The sequence below is a fragment of the Astyanax mexicanus genome, chromosome 6 (genome assembly GCF_023375975.1).
Source record: "Astyanax mexicanus isolate ESR-SI-001 chromosome 6, AstMex3_surface, whole genome shotgun sequence".
Lineage (NCBI taxonomy): Eukaryota > Metazoa > Chordata > Actinopteri > Characiformes > Acestrorhamphidae > Astyanax > Astyanax mexicanus.
The window spans coordinates 57,555,649-57,574,602 of NC_064413.1; the positions used below are offsets into that span (position 1 = coordinate 57,555,649).

An 18,954-nucleotide genomic window follows, 5' to 3' on the forward strand; every position below is an offset into this window, starting at 1 on the left:
TTTTGTGCAGAGTTCCACATTTTGTGTCTATACAATGTGGAAAAACTGTAGTATTTATAGGATTTTGTTTTATTTTACATAAGTCATTACATAAATGTTCATGATTGAGGAAAAAAAGGTTAACACATTTATCTTTTAAATGCCTTTATTTGTTTTTTTTTCACAGACACTTAATCACTTCATTTGATCTAATTTAATTTTTTTGAAGAACATAAACCTTATGCATAAATATATGTTTTTAAATGTGTACTTTGATACATGCATATTTCTTCCCTCATTATTAAAATATAATTTTAACAATATTCCCTTTATATGAATATGAATTATTATTTGATTTACTTACCAATAAAAATATATTATGTTACTGAATTAAACAAAAAGTCTAATATACAATATTATACATTATATTGCCAAAAGTATCCCACGCTAGTCTTCATTTCTGTGTTTGGTGATGTGAAGTTTGAAGGTGTGTAGTGATGATGAACTCTGAAGCTACATGAAGTTTGGAGGTGTGTAGTGATGAACTCTAAAGCTACATGAAGTTTGGAGGTGTGTAGTGATGATGAACTCTGAAGCTACATGAAGTTTGGAGGTGTGTAGTGATGAACTCTGAAGCTACATGAAGTTTGGAGGTGTGTAGTGATGAGCTCTGAAGCTACATGAAGTTTGGAGGTGTGTAGTGATGAACTCTGAAGCTACATGAAGTTTGGAGGTGTGTAGTGATGAACTCTGAAGCTACATGAAGTTTGGAGGTGTGTAGTGATGAACTCTGAAGCTACATGAAGTTTGGAGGTGTGTAGTGATGAACTCTGAAGCTACATGAAGTTTGGAGGTGTGTAGTGATGAGCTCTGAAGCTACATGAAGTTTGGAGGTGTGTAGTGATGAACTCTGAAGCTACATGAAGTTTGGAGGTGTGTAGTGATGAACTCTGAAGCTACATGAAGTTTGGAGGTGTGTAGTGATGAACTCTGAAGCTACATGAAGTTTGGAGGTGTGTAGTGATGAACTCTGAAGCTACATGAAGTTTGGAGGTGTGTAGTGATGAACTCTGAAGCTACATGAAGTTTGGAGGTGTGTAGTGATGAACTCTGAAGCTACATGTAGTTTGGAGGTGTGTAGTGATGATGAACTCTGAAGCTACATGACGTTTGGAGGTGTGTAGTGATGAACTCTGAAGGTACATGAAGTTTGGAGGTGTGTAGTGATGAACTCTGAAGCTAAACATGAAGTTTGGAGGTGTGTAGTGATGAACTCTGCAGCTTCATAGAGTTTGGAGGTGTGTAGTGATGAACTCTGAAGGTACATGAAGTTTGGAGGTGTGTAGTGATGAACTCTGAAGCTACATGAAGTTTGGAGGGGTGTAGTGATGAACTCTGGAGCTTCATAGAATTTGGAGGTGTGTAGTGATGAACTCTGAAGCTACATGAAGTTTGGAGGAGTGTAGTGATGAACTCTGAAGCTACATGAAGTTTGGAGGTGTGTGGTGATGAACTCTGAAGCTACATGAAGTTTGGAGGTGTGTAGTGATGAACTCTGAAGCTACATGAAGTTTGGAGGTGTGTAGTGATGAACTCTGAAGCTACATGAAGTTTGGAGGTGTGTAGTGATGAACTCTGAAGGTACATGAAGTTTGGAGGTGTGTAGTGATGAACTCTGAAGCTACATGAAGTTTGGAGGTGTGTAGTGATGAACTCTGAAGCTACATGAAGTTTGGAGGTGTGTAGTGATGAACTCTGAAGGTACATGAAGTTTGGAGGTGTGTAGTGATGAACTCTGAAGGTACATGAAGTTTGGAGGTGTGTAGTGATGAACTCTGAAGGTACATGAAGTTTGGAGGTGTGTAGTGATGAACTCTGAAGGTACATGAAGTTTGGAGGTGTGTTGTGATGAACTCTGAAGCTACATGAAGTTTGGAGGTGTGTAGTGATGAACTCTGAAGGTACATGAAGTTTGGAGGTGTGTAGTGATGAACTCTGAAGGTACATGAAGTTTGGAGGTGTGTAGTGATGAACTCTGAAGGTACATGAAGTTTGGAGGTGTGTAGTGATGAACTCTGAAGGTACATGAAGTTTGGAGGTGTGTAGTGATGAACTCTGAAGGTACATGAAGTTTGGAGGTGTGTAGTGATGAACTCTGAAGGTACATGAAGTTTGGAGGTGTGTTGTGATGAACTCTGAAGCTACATGAAGTTTGGAGGTGTGTAGTGATGAACTCTGAAGGTACATGAAGTTTGGAGGTGTGTAGTGATGAACTCTGAAGGTACATGAAGTTTGGAGGTGTGTAGTGATGAACTCTGACTGTGGAATATTTAGTAGTGAGTAGCAGTGAAATTTCACGACTGGACTTGTTGCAAAGGTGCTGCATCCTATCACTGAGCTCCTGAGAGAGACCCGTTCTTTCACTGATGTTTGTAGAAGCATTCCCAGCATGCCTAGCTGCTGCTTTTATTATTAAACACCTGTGGACACGGAAGAGATTCAGAAACACCCGAGTTCAGTGAGCGAATACTTTTGGCAATTTAATGTATATGGCTTATTTTAATGATTGGATTTGTATACAATAATGTTTTCACCTTCACCAAATAAAGATAATTAACCTTGATGAACAATCGTTCCTCACATTTCACCAGTGTTTCATTAGTAACGTGAACAATAATATGATCCACAGGTCTATGTTAGTCAGGAATGTGGATCAATGTGGAGCAGGAGTGAAATTACGATTATTGTTAATCAGAATGGAAAGAATTATTAACAGTCAATATAAGCAAAATAACAATAAAAGCATCTTAAAATATGAAGTAGATTCTTGGCCATAGTTCCTTATTATTAAGTAATGTGTGATACAGACTATAAATGTAGCATTGTTGATAGAAACTACTTTTCAAAGTTTAAACTAAAGGTAAAGATTACAATTTGAGAAATCACTTTATTAAAGTAGATTAAACTAGAGAACATAAACCGCCAGAAATATCTGTGCACTTTTTCAACGTTAGAGCACTAATGACTCTGTCATGAAGTCCAGTTTGGCGTCTGTTTTGTGACCTTTTCTATCTGTGATGGTCGCCATCATCTCAGTGAAACCAAACTTGATCTTAAGTCTGACTGACTGCTCCCTGCTTTTCTTAGCTGTGGGTAATTCCACTCTGATCAACCCAAACTCCTCCACCCCTTCCTCATCTACGTACTGAACAGTTTTACTCTCAGTTCGGTAAAATCTGAAATTCAGTTCTGTCTGATCTCTTTCAACCGGACAAAAGCTGAACTCTCTGTCCTCATCAAACCTGATGGACTCGTCCTTCTTTACGAAGAAGTAGAAGCGACAGTTACAGAACTTTACTCCATCCCTGTTCTCAAATGAGCTTCTGCCCTTGTGTTTGATCTCATCAAACTGTTCAGATGTTGCAATCCCGTAAGTGTAAAGACTGATCCGGGACTGGATTATGTTTGGCTGTGTGCTAAATGTCACAGCTCCTTTCAGAACTGCAGCCTGAGCATCTACTGGACAGAGCACACTACACTCTTCTCCCCGATTAAACTTCCCCCTGACTAAACCTTTTACATACGGACTCAGAGCAAATCCTCCCACTACGAAGATGTAGCTGATGTTCAGTTCAGGTCTTTTCAGTATCTCTCTGATCTGTTTCTCGATGGCTCTGAGACTGTCTTCATGAAAGGATTCTATCTTTTCCTTTCTCAGCAGTATTGATCCATTCTCCCATACTGCACCACTGACTCCCCTAAAGCAATCTTGTAGCTGTTTTTCCCCGACTGTCTGTACTAAAGCAGATGGGCATTGCACCATGCCATTACTACCTGAACGTTTACAGACTGAAAAATCACACATTAATCTGTACAGCTCAGTGGGATACTTCTCCTCCAACTCATCAAACACTTTTTCAGTCAGAGTTTTTCTGAGGAACTCTCTGAAGTTCTTGTCCACAGTCTGTCCTCCCATGTTGTTGCCTGAGACCTTGTGCAGCTCCTTTAGACGACCTCCCTCCATCACCTCATGCACTGTGATATCAATGGTTCCACCTAAATAAAAAACAGGAGAAAGTCATATTCATATTCTGGTCTGGCGCACAGTAACGGTAACAATTTATTTTAAGGAACACAAATTAGGCGCTTATTAATGTCTTATTATTTGCTTAACAAAGCCAAAATTAGACATTTATAAATGATTTATTCACTACTTATTTGGCTTCATTCTGTGTAAGTGTTATTGGTGCTTAATTAGTGGTCTGTTATGTAGAAATGATTAATAATGGCTGTATTAGTTCTTAATTAGTTCAGAATAAACGGCTTGTACTCTTTGGAATAATTTGATATATCTTAATAATTCTATATATTTAGGAATAATTTAGAATATTTGGGAATAATTTGATATATTTGGAACAATTTAGTATATTTAGGAATTATTTGGTATATTTGTTTACTTTCTGGTGCTATGTAACTAATATCCCTTATGAAACATAATAAATGACAATATATTGGAAAATATAGTGCAATATATTAAATAATAAGTTTTCATATATGGAAAAAAATGACATCTATTGTTTAATATATGACAATTTGCATGGACCATTTATGTCTATATATTGGTAAATATAAAAACATACCACAATAAAGACCAAATCTCTAAACTGCTAAACTGCAATATTTTTTTTAGACCAAATGCTTTTTTTGTATTTATTAGTGTCTTTCTTAGTTAAGCATTTCACAAAAGAGACAAAAGCGTACCATGGTTTAAAATACATCCTGAATGTGCCAATAAAGGTCCACAGTTACAAACCCAATAAACAAAATACATTTACATCATCTACAATTACTTAAATAAAGCGGTCATATTCATGTTTGCATATTAAAAATTTTAATGTAACAAAGATTGACAAGTTATTACATTTATTTTTTTTTTGCCCAAATGCTACATACGTTACACAGACCTAGCCCAAAATCTTATATTTAGGTGTATTACACTTATACAGTCTATTAATTTTACTTTGTGATTTATCATTAATTTTGTGTATAAGGGCATACAAATATTATTATATTATATTATATTATATTATATTTGATTTTTATTAAAATACCCTCCCTCTCCTTAAATCATAATTGTTACATTTTCAGTTTGAAGATTGAGCAAAAATGTACCCGTGGTTTTCAGACAAGCCAAATTTGGCAGTATAACCTTAGCTATAGTTTAACTAGCTAACCTAGCTTTAAGTTAACTAGCTACTTTATCTTTAGTTTAACTAGCCAACCTAGCTACCAGCTAACCTAGCTTTAAGTTAACTAGTTACCTTTGCTTAATGTAACTAGCTAGCTTAGCTTTAAGTTAACTAGCTACTTTATCTTTAGTTTAACTAGCCAACCTAGCTACCAGCTAACCTAGCTTTAAGTTAACTAGTTACCTTTGCTTAATGTAACTAGCTAGCTTAGCTTTAAGTTAACTAGCTACCTATGCTTTAATTTAACTAGCTAGCTTGGCTTTATTTTAACTAGCCAGCCTAACTTTAATTTAACTAGCTAGCTTAGCTTTATTTTAACTAGCCAGACTAGTTTTAATGTAACTAGCTAGCTTAGCTTTATTTTAACTAACCAGCCTAGCTTTAATTTAACTAGCTAGCTTAGCTTTATTTTAACTAGCCAGCCTAGCTTTAATGTAACTAGCTAGCTTAGCTTTATTTTAACTAACCAGCCTAGCTTTAATTTAACTAGCTAGCTTGGCTTTATTTTAACTAGCCAGCCTAACTTTAATTTAACTAGCTAGCTTAGCTTTATTTTAACTAGCCAGACTAGTTTTAATGTAACTAGCTAGCTTAGCTTTATTTTAACTAACCAGCCTAGCTTTAATTTAACTAGCTAGCTTAGCTTTATTTTAACTAACCAGCCTAGCTTTAATGTAACTAGCTAGCTTGGCTTTATTTTAACTAGCCAACCTAGCTTTAATTTAAATAGCTAGCTTAGCTTTATTTTAACTAACCAGCCTAGCTTTAATTTAACTAGCTAACTTAGCTTTATTTTAACTAGCCAGCCTAGCTTTAATGTAACTAGCTAGCTTGGCTTTATTTTAACTAGCCAACCTAGCTTTAATGTAACTAGCTAGCTTAGCTTTATTTTAACTAACCAGCCTAACTTTAATTGAACTAGCTAGCTTAGCTTTATTTTAACTAGCTAAACTAACTTTAACTTAACTAGCTAACCTAGCTTTAATTTAACTAGCTAAGCAAGCTTTAATTAAACTAGCTAAGCAAGCTTTAATTAAACTAGCTAACCAAGCTTTAATTTAACTAACTAACCTAACTTTAATTAAACTAGCTAACCTAGCTTTAATTTAACTATCTAGTCTAGCTTTAATTTAACTAACTAACCTAGCTTTAATTTATGTTATAACTAGCTAACTTAGCTTTATTTTAACTAGCTAAGCAATCTTTAATTAAACTAGCTAACCTAGCTTTAATTTAACTAGCTAAGCAAGCTTTAATTAAACTAGCTAAGCAAGCTTTAATTAAACTAGCTAACCAAGCTTTAATTTAACTAACTAACCTAACTTTAATTAAACTAGCTAACCTAGCTTTAATTTAACTATCTAGTCTAGCTTTAATTTAACTAACTAACCTAACTTTAATTAAACTAGCTAACCTAGCTTTAATTTAACTATCTAGTCTAGCTTTAATTAAACTAGCTAAGCAAGCTTTAATTAAACTAGCTAACCTAACTTTAAGTTAACTAGCTACCTTTGCTTTAATTTAACTATCTAACCAAGCTTTAATTTAACTATCTAGTCTAGCTTTAATTTAACTAGCTAACCTAGCTTTAATTTAACTAGCTAACCTAACTTTAAGTTAACTAGCTACCTTTGCTTTAATTGAACTAGCTAACCTAGCTTTAAGTTATAATTTATAGCTAGCAACCTAGCATTCATTTTTAAGTTATAATTAGCTAACCTATCTTTAATTTATGTTATAACTAGTTAACCTATCTTTAATTTTGGATTTATTACTAGCTAACCTAGCTTTAATTTATAAGTTATAACTAGCTAACTTAGCTTTATTTTAACTAGCTAAGCAATCTTTAATTAAACTAGCTAACCTAGCTTTAATTTAACTATCTAACCAAGCTTTAATTTAACTATCTAGTCTAGCTTTAATTTAACTAACTAACCTAGCTTTAATTTAACTAGCTAACCTAGCTTTAATTTAACTAGCTAACCTAACTTTAAGTTAACTAGCTACCTTTGCTTTAATTGAACTAGATAACCTAGCTTTAAGTAATAATTTATAGCTAGCTAACCTAGCATTCATTTATAAGTTATAATTAGCTAACCTATCTTTAATTTATGTTATAACTAGTTAACCTATCTTTAATTTAGGATTTATTACTAGCTAACCTAGCTTTAATTTATAAGTTATAACTAGCTAACTTAGCTTTAAGTTAACTAGTTAGCTAGGTAAATTAGCTTTGAGATATGTTTTAATTAGCTAATCTAGCTATCTCACTTTATCCCATGAAATAGCTATGCTAATTTATTTTGTATTAAGGATTTAGCTGTACATTATTAAACTATCACAGTTTACCTTTAAATTAGGCTTGTTAGCGGTGGGTTCCAAATACTGAAACTTGTTTTTAATCTAAGAGTATTCGGACCCACTTGTAACTAAGTAGCATTGTGTTGCTGGTGGTCATTGTTTGTTTATTTCTCATTTTCTTCCTTTGTTATAAGGTGAAACTGGGGAAGGAAGGCACCATCACTGTCTCAGCCCATTGTTGGAAGACTGCAAAAGCACAAGCTACAGCCAGTGGGACGGCACGAGTGCTACTGATGGAACTCTTTAATGTTGATGTTTTTCTGAACTTTAAGCATACCTTTATCTGTTTTTGTATTATACATATAGTAGTATATGGTAGTATATATTCTTGAATTTATAGTGAAGTGTATTGTTAAATATATAATAAAATAAATTGTGATGTGTGGTAATAGATGGTATGTGTATTATTGATAGTAATATATTAAAATATATTCTTGAATACATAGTGAAGTGTATTGTTCAAAATATAAAGTACAATATATAGTACACTGCAAAATATGTGGTAATAAATGGTACATAATAATTGATAAGTCATGTTCATATGTTGCCATTGCTGTTACAGTTACCATTTTAGCTATATTGGTATCTGCACATTCGACCAGTCAGTCAGTCAATCTACATTTTAAATTTAACAGTTGAGAGTCTTAAACCAATAGAAAATAGAACTGCTTGAATTCAAAAGAGAATAAATGTGCTAAAATGTGTTTTCTGTTGTTTCATTAGGACAACTGCATTTTTGACATTCAACTTATGTAAATGGGAAGTGAAACACACAGTTCTTTTTAGTGTCTAATTAGTGATGAACAGAACCTCACTTTAGAATATGGTACACTTCTTGCTCTATTAGTGACTAATTAAACCCTTATTAAGTACATCGTGAGGGGGATTGGTTGATGAAGTATTTAGTCAGTTCTTTTTAGGGTGTAATTAGTGATGAACAGAACCTCACTTTAGAATATGGTACACTTCTGGGTGTATAAGTGACTTATTAAACCCTGATTAACTCAGTAAACTCCAGCACAGCCATAACCGTACCAAACTCACATAGATCAGATTGCGACCAATTATACACTAATAACGTGTATGATTTGGCTAATAGTTAATGCTAAAAACCTGCTTAACTGGGTGCTAACATAACTGTTTATAGTGCACTATAAGAACTAATACAGCCATTATTAATCATTTCTACATAACAGACCACTAATTAAGCACCAATAACCCTTACACAGAATAAAGACTAATAAGTAGTGAATAAATCAATTATAAATGTCTAATTAAGGCTTTATTAAGCAAATAATAAGACATTAATAAGTGCCTAATTTGTGTTCCTTAAAATAAAGTGTTACCGTAACTACCAGTAAAAGTACCAGGTATGTTTAAATATGTACATCAGTACTTAGTGTGGAGCTATTAGAACTTTTGGTTATGAATTTCACAACCACATAGTATAACCAACAGCTCTGTCACAAACACAAAGATATCATTTGTCTGTGATTTTTACACATTTTGAAGCAGCTACAGTGAGATTCTTCAGTTTCTTTGTGTGTAATTTCTCCGCTGCCCCTTTCTGCCGCTTCTGTTTCACCACGCAGCCTCCACCCAGAACGTAGTGGGGGTTCAGTGGACCACGCAGAGAAAGGGGTGGTGCCACTTTCGTCCTATATCCTGATTGGTTCAGTCAACTGTCTATATTGAAGATGGGCCAATGGGTCGCCCCCTCTATATTGTGGGCTAGTCTCTTAGAAAAAAAAATCCAACAGCGTCGGCCCCTGAAGACTTTCGGGCCACCGGGCAAACGCCCGGTACACCAGATTACCAGTACAGCCCTGATTACTACTCTAGATTTATATCTCAATCTAACATTCTCTAACTCTTCTGGTGATATTAACCTTCAGCACATTACTTTACCTCCACAATCCACCACCATGTACTGTGTTTCTGGCTCATCTTCTATCTTGTCTGATTCTCCAAGATCTCCTTCCAGAAATCCATCATAGGGCAGCTGTTTACACCAAACAGAAGCAGCTTCTGGTTCCAGAGCCACAATCAGCCTTTCAGGATCATTTCCTCTTATCAGACCAGCCTAAAAAATACATATATATTTGATTTAATATAAACCCAGAACTACAGTCTATCAGAATCCGATCTCCAGAACCATCTAAACACATAAATATATGATTAAATATAAACAAAGAACTACAGTCTATCAGAATCAGATCTCCAGAACAATCTAAACACATAAATATATAATTTAATATAAACCCATGTGTAATATGCTATAAATGATTATACTGTGTGTATTATTAATAGTGTAATACAGTAATAATGAGGGTAATTAAGAGGTTTATTGGTCTGGTATCTGATCTCACCTGCACTGCTGCTTCTCTCATGAACTGTTTAGCTGCAGGACTCCAGATAGCTGGAACCGTCAGAACCCACGTAGCATCACAGGCTGAGTACTCCATTCCAGCAGTATGATCTCCGATCATCTTCAGGGCGTGATCTTTCATGAACTTCAGGCTCTCTGAGAACACTTTTATAGCTCTCATTTTTTTCCCGTTTTTAGACGTGATCATCAGCGCTCTGTTCAGCTCCTGAAAAATACATATATTTATAGAATTAACATCATATTAAATCTGAGTGGAACTAAGACATAAAACAGTATTTATTTGTTAATATAAGAATGAATCTAATAAATCTCACCTTTCCGTAGAGCTCCATTTTGAAGTTGTCGAACAGGTAGAGTCTCTTTGCTTCTTCTCTTGATTTGTGTCGGTTGTAGGTTTCGATGGCATCGTAGCCGAAGTTCAGAAACTGTTTATTTTCATCAAACAGAATGCAGGTAGGGGTTTTTAGTGTATCATGACCGAATTCTAAACCCCATTTAGGCATCCGTATCTGTTTAGATTTTTTAAATTTAAAGCAGTATCCACTGTAGGCTGTGCCAAAATCAACAGCAATAGAAACAACTGATTCTGCCTTTTGTACCTCTGCCATTTCTCCAACAGTAAAGATCTGCACTCTCTGAGAGCCAGACAAGATAATGTGCTGAAGAAGAGACACGCTTATATAGAGTATCTTTTATTTTCACTTTGTTCAGTCCAACCCTCTGAAAACTGGGTGTGGCCTGGGTATAAAAAGACCTGCAGGATTGAGATTCTTTCACTGCTTTCCTGCTCTAAAGCCTCAGCTTGACGCTCTCGGATGGTAAGAGTTTAATGTGTCTATTTTATCTCTCATTTTATACTCAACTATAAAGCTGTTATAAACAACATGTTCAGCCTATAGATCTAATCATCACATAACACAGTAATAACTAATTCCGGTTCTAAGCATCATTAACAGGAATTACACATTTTATTGTAAATCTATGAAAACTTTTAACAATTGAAACTCAAGAGGAAACATCCAACTGAGCTTCTTTAATATTTACATTCTATTAAAATACATTCATTTACAATCAGCACATATGCAGCTGAAAGAGGGAACAGCCTAGTGCATCCTAAATTATATTATATTAATCAATATATTAATAAAAGTCAATATGACTTTTAGAAAAAGGTGTTTTGGGGAGGTGGGGGGTGGTGCACTATAGGGTTTTGTTTTTTATGGCTGTGTTTTTTTCTCCTTACATTACTTTTACTTTTATACTATAAGTAGTTTTGAAACCAATACTTTTACACTTTTACTTAAAGAGTAAAAAGCTTGAGTTGATACTTCAGCTTCTTATTATACTCTAGTATCTATACTTTCACCTACAGAGTAATGAATGGAGATACTTTTCACACCTTTGTATATAAATCACTTTTTAAAATCTATTATTGAAAGTATTTAAGTGCTTTGGGGAGATCATTTACAGTATTATTATTATTATTATTATTATTATTATAAAACAGCAGGAAGATAAGATATTTGTACTCAGATTAATCAGAAAGATTAATTACATTCATAATAATCTTGTTTATCATCTGTGCATTTCTATAGGGTTCCTTGGAAACAAGATAATCATAAGGTAATTTTGAATTGGTCATTCTTAATGCATAAAACAGTAATAATTTACATTAGGTGTTGATCAACTAATATGAAATAATGCATTAGTTAACATGAATAAAACACTAGTTATTACATTAATAATATTAACTTATTTTACACAAACAAGTAACTGCATTGATTAATGTATCTTGCTCATATACTGCCTACTGTCTAATGGGTGAATAAGCGTTGTTAAATAATACTCTAAATATTTAACTGATACAATATTTGTATTTTTAAGTAATAATGTTTACTTCTGTTTACTTTACTTACGGTGTGTAGGGCAGTAAAATAATATCAGCTACATTTCTGAGGCAGACGCAAGTGCAGGTAAGATGCTTTTATTATAATAGAAGAACAAATAAACAAAGAAACAGACCAAAACAAACGAGGAGAATAAATTAGGAACTAAAACAAGACTGAATAAACAAATAAAAAATTAAACTAGGAATATAAACAAGAATAAAGAAAGCTAATGCAGGATAGACAAAACAACAGGGGGAGGTGCAAAGACTGACCAAGACACACTGAAACACCAGGACTATATAAACAGGAAACACTTGGGGAAACAGGTAACAAGGGGGAGGAGCTACAGATCAGACACTTGTACATGTGAATGGAAAACTACAGGGGAGCACAAGGGGTGATGGGAAACAGGGAGACAAATCTACTAACAACAATTAACCTCTTAAGCTCCAAGCCTTTTTTTTTTTACCATTTTCTGCCTGAAATTACATACTCACATTTGAAGGCTTATCACTCCAATATTAAATAATTCAGAGTCAATTCTATGAATTAATATTACTTAGAAGCCTTTACACAATTCATTTAAGACACTTTAATTATTCAATTAAACATGTAATGGCCAAAATATGGTAAAAACCAGGAAAATTTGTAGGCGCTTTTCAGATTTTCTATTTTATTTTTTTTTTCAGACATATAAAATGAACTATTTATATGGAAGAAGGGTTTTGGCAGCTCTACATTTTGCTATAATGTGTTTACAATCATCATATAAAATTATAAACTGCTCCCTTTCACTTGTTAGATATTACAGTGATTTGAAGCAGGAATGGTATTTTCTTTCTCCAAAGGTCTGGAAACTTTATAATAATAAAAACTACCACTTTTATAACTCATTTTGCGCCCGGTGACGCACTCTTTCAGCTCTAATTCAGGAACCGTATTCGAATGCTGTATAACATGACCGCATTCGGTCAAATATGGACGTACGATAAACGCAAATATGAATATGATATTTAATAACTTTCAGAAGCAAGGCATATTTCGCCCTAAATGTTTATTTTCTGAAAGGAGATACTGCTAAATAGGCTATATAACTGAAAAGCAGAGATTCTAGGCTTTAAAATGGTATATTGGGTGTCTATATTGAGCCTATAAGTATTCATAACTATTCATAAACACAGCCAGATATTATATTTCATATATAATGTTAATATAGTGTTAAGAGGTTAAACAAGTGTGCCTTCATTATACATTACTAACACCTGTTAAAAATTACTAGTCGCTTTTATAGCATTACTGGTTTTCTCTTTATGTCAGGCCAGCCACTTCCTGTCTGCCTGCCTGCACTCTAATTCAGTGACTCACTTCCCACAATTCCTCTGCGCTCTCTCGCACTCTCCCAGTCATGTGCCATTAGTCTCATGAACTCTCCGTCATACTAATTAGTCTGATTGTTCTCACCTGTGCTTCCCTGTATAAATACCCCTCATTTCCTGTTCTCTGTGCTGGTATTGAATCTAGTATGCAGCTCTTCCACCTCGCGGTCTCTTTATCTTCTCAGCCTTTCATGTATGACCTCTGCCTGTTTCTTTACTGGGGTAGGTTTTCCGAAAACGATCAACCTTAGCGAATAACGAACGAACTAACGAATGAGTGTTTCCCAAAGAGCTTCGCAAAGTGAAAATTAACAAAGGAGGTTAAAGAAAGTCTTTGTTGACTCCTCCCCCGAAACAGCGCACTCAATCCATCCACAAATATTGATTCAACACTGACAATATGCACTACTTATTCCCTATTACACCCTAAAAACGTAGAAATGTGTTGTAATCATCAACATTATACATGTTCTGAAATTTAAATTACAAAAGGATGTACTTTGGCATTAATAAAGTACTCCTAAAAATACATATGACTAAATAAATACTCAAAAATCTAATCTATTTTAAAACATTGAACTTTTTTTACTTTTTTAAAACTGTTATTGTTAATATATATTATATTTAAGCAATAGAACACGAGAGGGAGTGTGTTATCGCGAAATAACATCACGGCTGTGATTGGGTCGCAGGCACGAGCCGAAGGCGAGTACTGTAGATCATCACAGCCGTGATGTTATTGGTGATAACACTCAACCTCGAGTGTTCTACTGCTTTTATACAACAGTTTATTTTTTTACTAAATGAATAAAGAAAATAAATTAAAGAACTTTAAGAAATTCAGTTTGAATATGCTTTAATATGGACTGAGCCTTCCGCCAAAAAGTAGTTCCACCACAACTTAACTACATACAGTGTATGGTTCAGGCAGACTAACACCGCGAAAGTTAGCTTTAAATCAAAATTGTGAATAAGTGAAGATGATAACGTTAGGAGCGTGAAATAACGCTAATACTCTCCTCTCCTGCTCCGTGGAGTCGTCTTCAGGTGAACGCTGCGAATTTTAGCATTTCTGCTTGTTTTGCTGGGTGGTGTTGGTTTTTGCTAGCCGGCTGGACTGTGGTTAGGTTAGCGTAGCTTGCTTTAGCTCAGCATTAACTTAGCTTAGCCTAGCCTGGCTGGTTAGTGTTCTGGCTGTAAGACGGTATTAACCGAGCGATTTTCTTTCCATTTTTTTTCGAGCGTGCCGCGGCTGAGCGCTAGTCTGTGCTAAGCTAACGCTGCTGCGGGTGTCCTGTGTGTATAAATACGCCGTTACTCGGCAACGCGAAGGCCGTTATGTTATCACGAAATATCATCACGGCTAGATCACTTCTCAACCAATCAGATTGTGAGGTCGAAACTAACTGTTGTATAATAATAAATATTATACTATTATTATTAATAGTAATATTGATAGTAATATTAATGTACTATTATTATTATTATTATTATTATTAATAATAATAATATATATATATATATATATATATATATATATATATATATATATATATATATATATATATATATATTTTATACACTCTGTGAAGCTCCAGCTCATCCTAAATCACCATATCAGTTGAGTTTAGGTCAGGGGATTGTTAAGGCCATGCACCTTTTTGTTTACTAGATAATTCCATAGTCAATTAATAGTTTTCATGGTTTTAATAATAATCGACAATGTAAAATAAAATTAATAAAAACATTGAATGAGACGTGTCCAACTTTTGACTGATATTTGCGAGCTGACACACCCCAGAGTTTACCCAGATGAACGGCCACAATGTTGGTTACAAGCACCTGATTAAGGAATAATATTAAATATTACCTGCACATTCACTGATACCCTTTACAATACGTGTAGGTGTGATTAAAGACACCGCAGGCGTCTCCTGCACCGGACCTACAGTACCAGGGATTTTCCCAATAGCATGGAAATATATAATGTTGAGCTGTAATTCCCAGGCTGGTGGAAATAGTGTGTGTGTAACACAGTAACAGCCTAATTACAGAATCCACGGACTTGCTGACTTTGCAGCTTTGCTTAGACCGTGAGCATCATCTGCAGGAATCTGGATTTTAATTACTCACTCACTCATCGCCAACCGCTTTATCCGTTAAGGGTCACGGGGTGGCTGGAGTCTATACCAGCCGGCATCGGGCGGAAGGCAGGATACACCCTGGACAGGCCGCCAATCCATCACAGGGCAGACAGACACACAGACACATCCACTCACACACTCACACCTAAGGGGCAATTTTTATCCGACATCCAATTAGCCTGAAAGCGCCGTCTTTGGACTGTGGGAGGAAAACGGAGCACCAGCAGACACGGGAAATAATATAATATAATATAATTTAACAATAATTATATAATAATATAATTGATTATAATTAATAGTGATATAATATAATTGCTTCAACCACGGAAATTAACATTTTTCTCCCTCAAAATTGGCGGTCCCTGGTGTTTAAGGTGCTGAACTGCAAGTCGAGATCCCCTAAAGAAGCTCGTTAAAAATAACGACTGGGTGAGGTTACTCGTTAATCTGCGAGCGAGTTTACGTTATACTTTAGTTACGCACGGGTTTGGGAAACACTCTTTAATTAACGATCAATCTTAAGTACGAGTTAACGACGTTCTTAGCATTACGAAGCTTTCTGGAAACCCACCCCTGATTACTGATGTAGCTTAGTCCTCTGTTAGTTATCGTGTTCTGGTTTAGACCCTTGCCTGTTTTTGGATCTTGCTCTCTGCCCTGCCCATGGTTTGTGTTGTTGATATTCTGTCTATGACCGTCTGCTTCAAACACTCTGATATGTTGGGTTTTGCTGCCTTACTGTTTTTAACTAAACCTGTGCTTGGTTTCCCTGTAGTTCTGTTACTTTTTTTTATAAATTCTCTGATTCTAATCTGCATGGGTCTCGCCAGTCTAATATATATATATATATATATATATATATATATATATATATATATATATATATATATATATATATATATATGAATATATATATATATATTCTTTTTGCATAAAGAGTTAATACAAAATGTCCCATTTACACTCTATACGCTATACTCTTATCAGAGAGCTTCACCCCCCTGCTGTCAAGAGCTGCCAGTGCTTTCACTCAGAATGTTTCCTTAATATCATTTACTATTATCATTATCATTCACTATTGATAATTAGTATATTGGTCCTTTAAGCATTGTTAATGTATTATCTCATGTCTTGTTAACATTAACTAATGGATTATTTCATGTTAGTCATTTTTTACAGGGGTAACACGTGTTCTTTTCATTTAGGCATGGCACAAAATGAAGAGTTCATCACTATTAAAAGGTAACAGCTGTTTATTGTTTCTCTAAACTGTGATTGTAAAGCTGAACCTTTGCAGCGTTCTTTAAATTGTAGATTGCACTACTTTTTTCTCTGATTGTGTATCCTAGGTATAAATGGTGTAAAATGACTGAAACTCATTGATACCTCTTGGTATTTGGGGTGACTTTTGGGCAATAGCTTTGCAATTAGTGCAAATATGGTACCAAAGCGTGATATCCTCTTACAGCCATATATATGGCAAAATCACCAGTAGATAATAACATAATTACCTGTAAAATATCAGTCTCAGGAGATGGGTGGGGGATGAAGGACTGTGAGACTATCAGACAGCCACACCGCGTGCCAACAAAAACACTCACAAACACGTTTAACAATTTAACTTATAATCATCTCCACTGACGCCCCTCTTAAGATAAGATAAGATGAGATAAGACAAGACAATCCTTTATTAATTCCACTATGGGAAAATTTACAATGTTATAGCAGTACAGAGCAAAGAACAGAGAAACAGGTCAGGAAAAAGTATAAACAAATAATGATGAATCTATATATACAAAAAAACTACTACAGGAAAATATATAATACATCTAGTGCATAGAGATATGATTATGGTAGGGTGGACCAGTATTATTGCACAAGAGTAACAGTGAATAAATATCAAATAAATAGTAGATAAAAAGGTGAGAAAAATATTGCACGTTAAACATACTGCACAAATGGTGATAAGGGGATCACAGTACTCGTAGTGAGATGGATATTGCACACGGTAAGCATTACAGCTACACTGAGTAGTATGTAGGTTTGTATGAAGTCCTGAGATAGTAAACTAGTGTTTACTGGGAGCGCGGTGTGTTGTAAAGTCTGATGGCGTGTGGAAGGAAGGACCTGCGGTATCTCTCCTTCACACAGCGTGGGTGCAGCAGCCGGGCACTGAAGGAGCTGCTCAGTGCTGTCAGAGAGTGGGGCATGGGATGGGACAGGTTCTTCAGCATGTTCTTAAGCTTAGTCCTCATTCTCCTGTTTCCCACCACCTCCACTGGGTCCAGAGGACACCCCAGGACAGAGCTGGACTTCCTGATGATTCTGTCCAGTCTCTTCCTGTCAGCGGTGGAGATGCTGCTGCCCCAGCAGACCACTCCATAAAAGATGGCTGATGCCACCACGGCATCAAAGAAGGTCCTCAGTAGTGTCCCCCGCACGCCAAAGGACCGGAGTCTCCTCAGGAGACGCAGTCTGCTCTGACCTTTCCTGTAGAGAGCAGCCGTGTTGTCAGTCCAGTCCAGATTGTTGTTAAGGTGGACACCTAGGTACTTGTAGGACCACACTATCTCAATATCCGAGCCCTGGATGTTCACAGGCACCGGAGGAGAGTGTTTGGTCCTGCAGAAGTCCACCACCAGCTCTTTGTGTAATGAGACAGCTGCCCTAAAGGTAAGATCCAGATAGCTGTCTCAGATTGTATTTAACCTGGTGAAATATAGCACCAGGATGAACTCAAAAGCAAATATGGCAGAATTGCATTGAGCTGGGTTTGAACCCAGACCGTTTGTGTGAAGGGCCAATAAGTAGACCACAACACTATAGAGGGATATGAGTGATTAGTGACTGTAGGTGCTTTAACACTGGGGGCAGGGTATAGAACACCAAATAATTAAACAAACTAAAGTGTAAGAGTAGAAAGAACTGTTTTACTGTGGCGAAATGAAAGAAATGAAGACACAAAGCGACAGTATAAGGTTTGAAAAAGTCAAAATAAAAATCGCGGAGAGCGGGGTTTGAACACCCGCGAGAATGGGTTCTGAGGCGCAGCGACCGCTGCCTACACACTGCGCCACCGGGGACGAGCCGATGACGTCAGCGCTGGAAAGAACTAAATGACTCGTGGCAAGCGGGAGCGCGAGCAAAGTAAACGAAGTGAAAGAAACAAATAATAATAATTATAGCAGGATTAATGATTTGTAAACTGTGAGAACCAACCAATAAAGGCTAGATAAAAAGGTAAGCGAAGTTAGAAGGGAAGAGGTTTCCCCCTCTGGTCGCTAGAAACGATAGAAAGTTTTTTTTTTTTTTTTTTTTTTTTTTTTTTTTGTGACGAAAGTGAGAGAGAGAAAAGAAGAAAGACAGCCTCGTGGTGACACGACCAACGAGGTGGAGGGATTAAAGCGAAGCAGGTAGCTCCGAAAGGAATAAAGAGAACCTCTCTGAACTGAGCCCAGTATACACTGTTCCCATAGAGGTGAAGAGAAAAAGAAGGAATAAAGAGAACCTCTCTGAACTGAGCCCAGTATACACTGTTCTCATAGAGGTGAAGAGAAAAAGAGAGCC

At 35.8% G+C, this 18,954-nt stretch overlaps 1 protein-coding gene and 1 long non-coding RNA gene across 8 annotated transcripts; one reads left to right on the plus strand and one right to left on the minus strand.

Moving 5' to 3' along the window:
* The first annotated feature begins 455 nt into the window (after positions 1–455).
* On the plus strand, positions 456–2,283 carry LOC125802438 (uncharacterized). Of its 7 annotated transcripts, XR_007439571.1 has the most exons (4): positions 456–509; positions 550–632; positions 1,196–1,237; positions 1,398–2,283. It is a non-coding gene; the product is annotated as an uncharacterized LOC125802438 (long non-coding RNA). The 7 variants fall into 7 exon arrangements; XR_007439570.1 differs by lacking the exons at positions 456–509; positions 550–632 and adding an exon at positions 668–832; XR_007439573.1 differs by lacking the exons at positions 456–509; positions 550–632 and adding an exon at positions 668–792.
* A 507-nt stretch (positions 2,284–2,790) lies between these two features.
* On the minus strand, positions 2,791–10,613 carry LOC103039888 (heat shock 70 kDa protein 12A-like). Its single transcript, XM_049480524.1, has 4 exons — positions 10,293–10,613; positions 9,959–10,183; positions 9,498–9,672; positions 2,791–4,035 (listed from the first exon to the last, which is right to left on the minus strand). Exons 1-4 carry the CDS (start codon positions 10,584–10,586, stop codon positions 2,990–2,992), a joined length of 1,740 nt encoding a protein of 579 aa, XP_049336481.1. The 5' UTR covers positions 10,587–10,613; the 3' UTR covers positions 2,791–2,989.
* Positions 10,614–18,954: the final 8,341 nt, after the last annotated feature.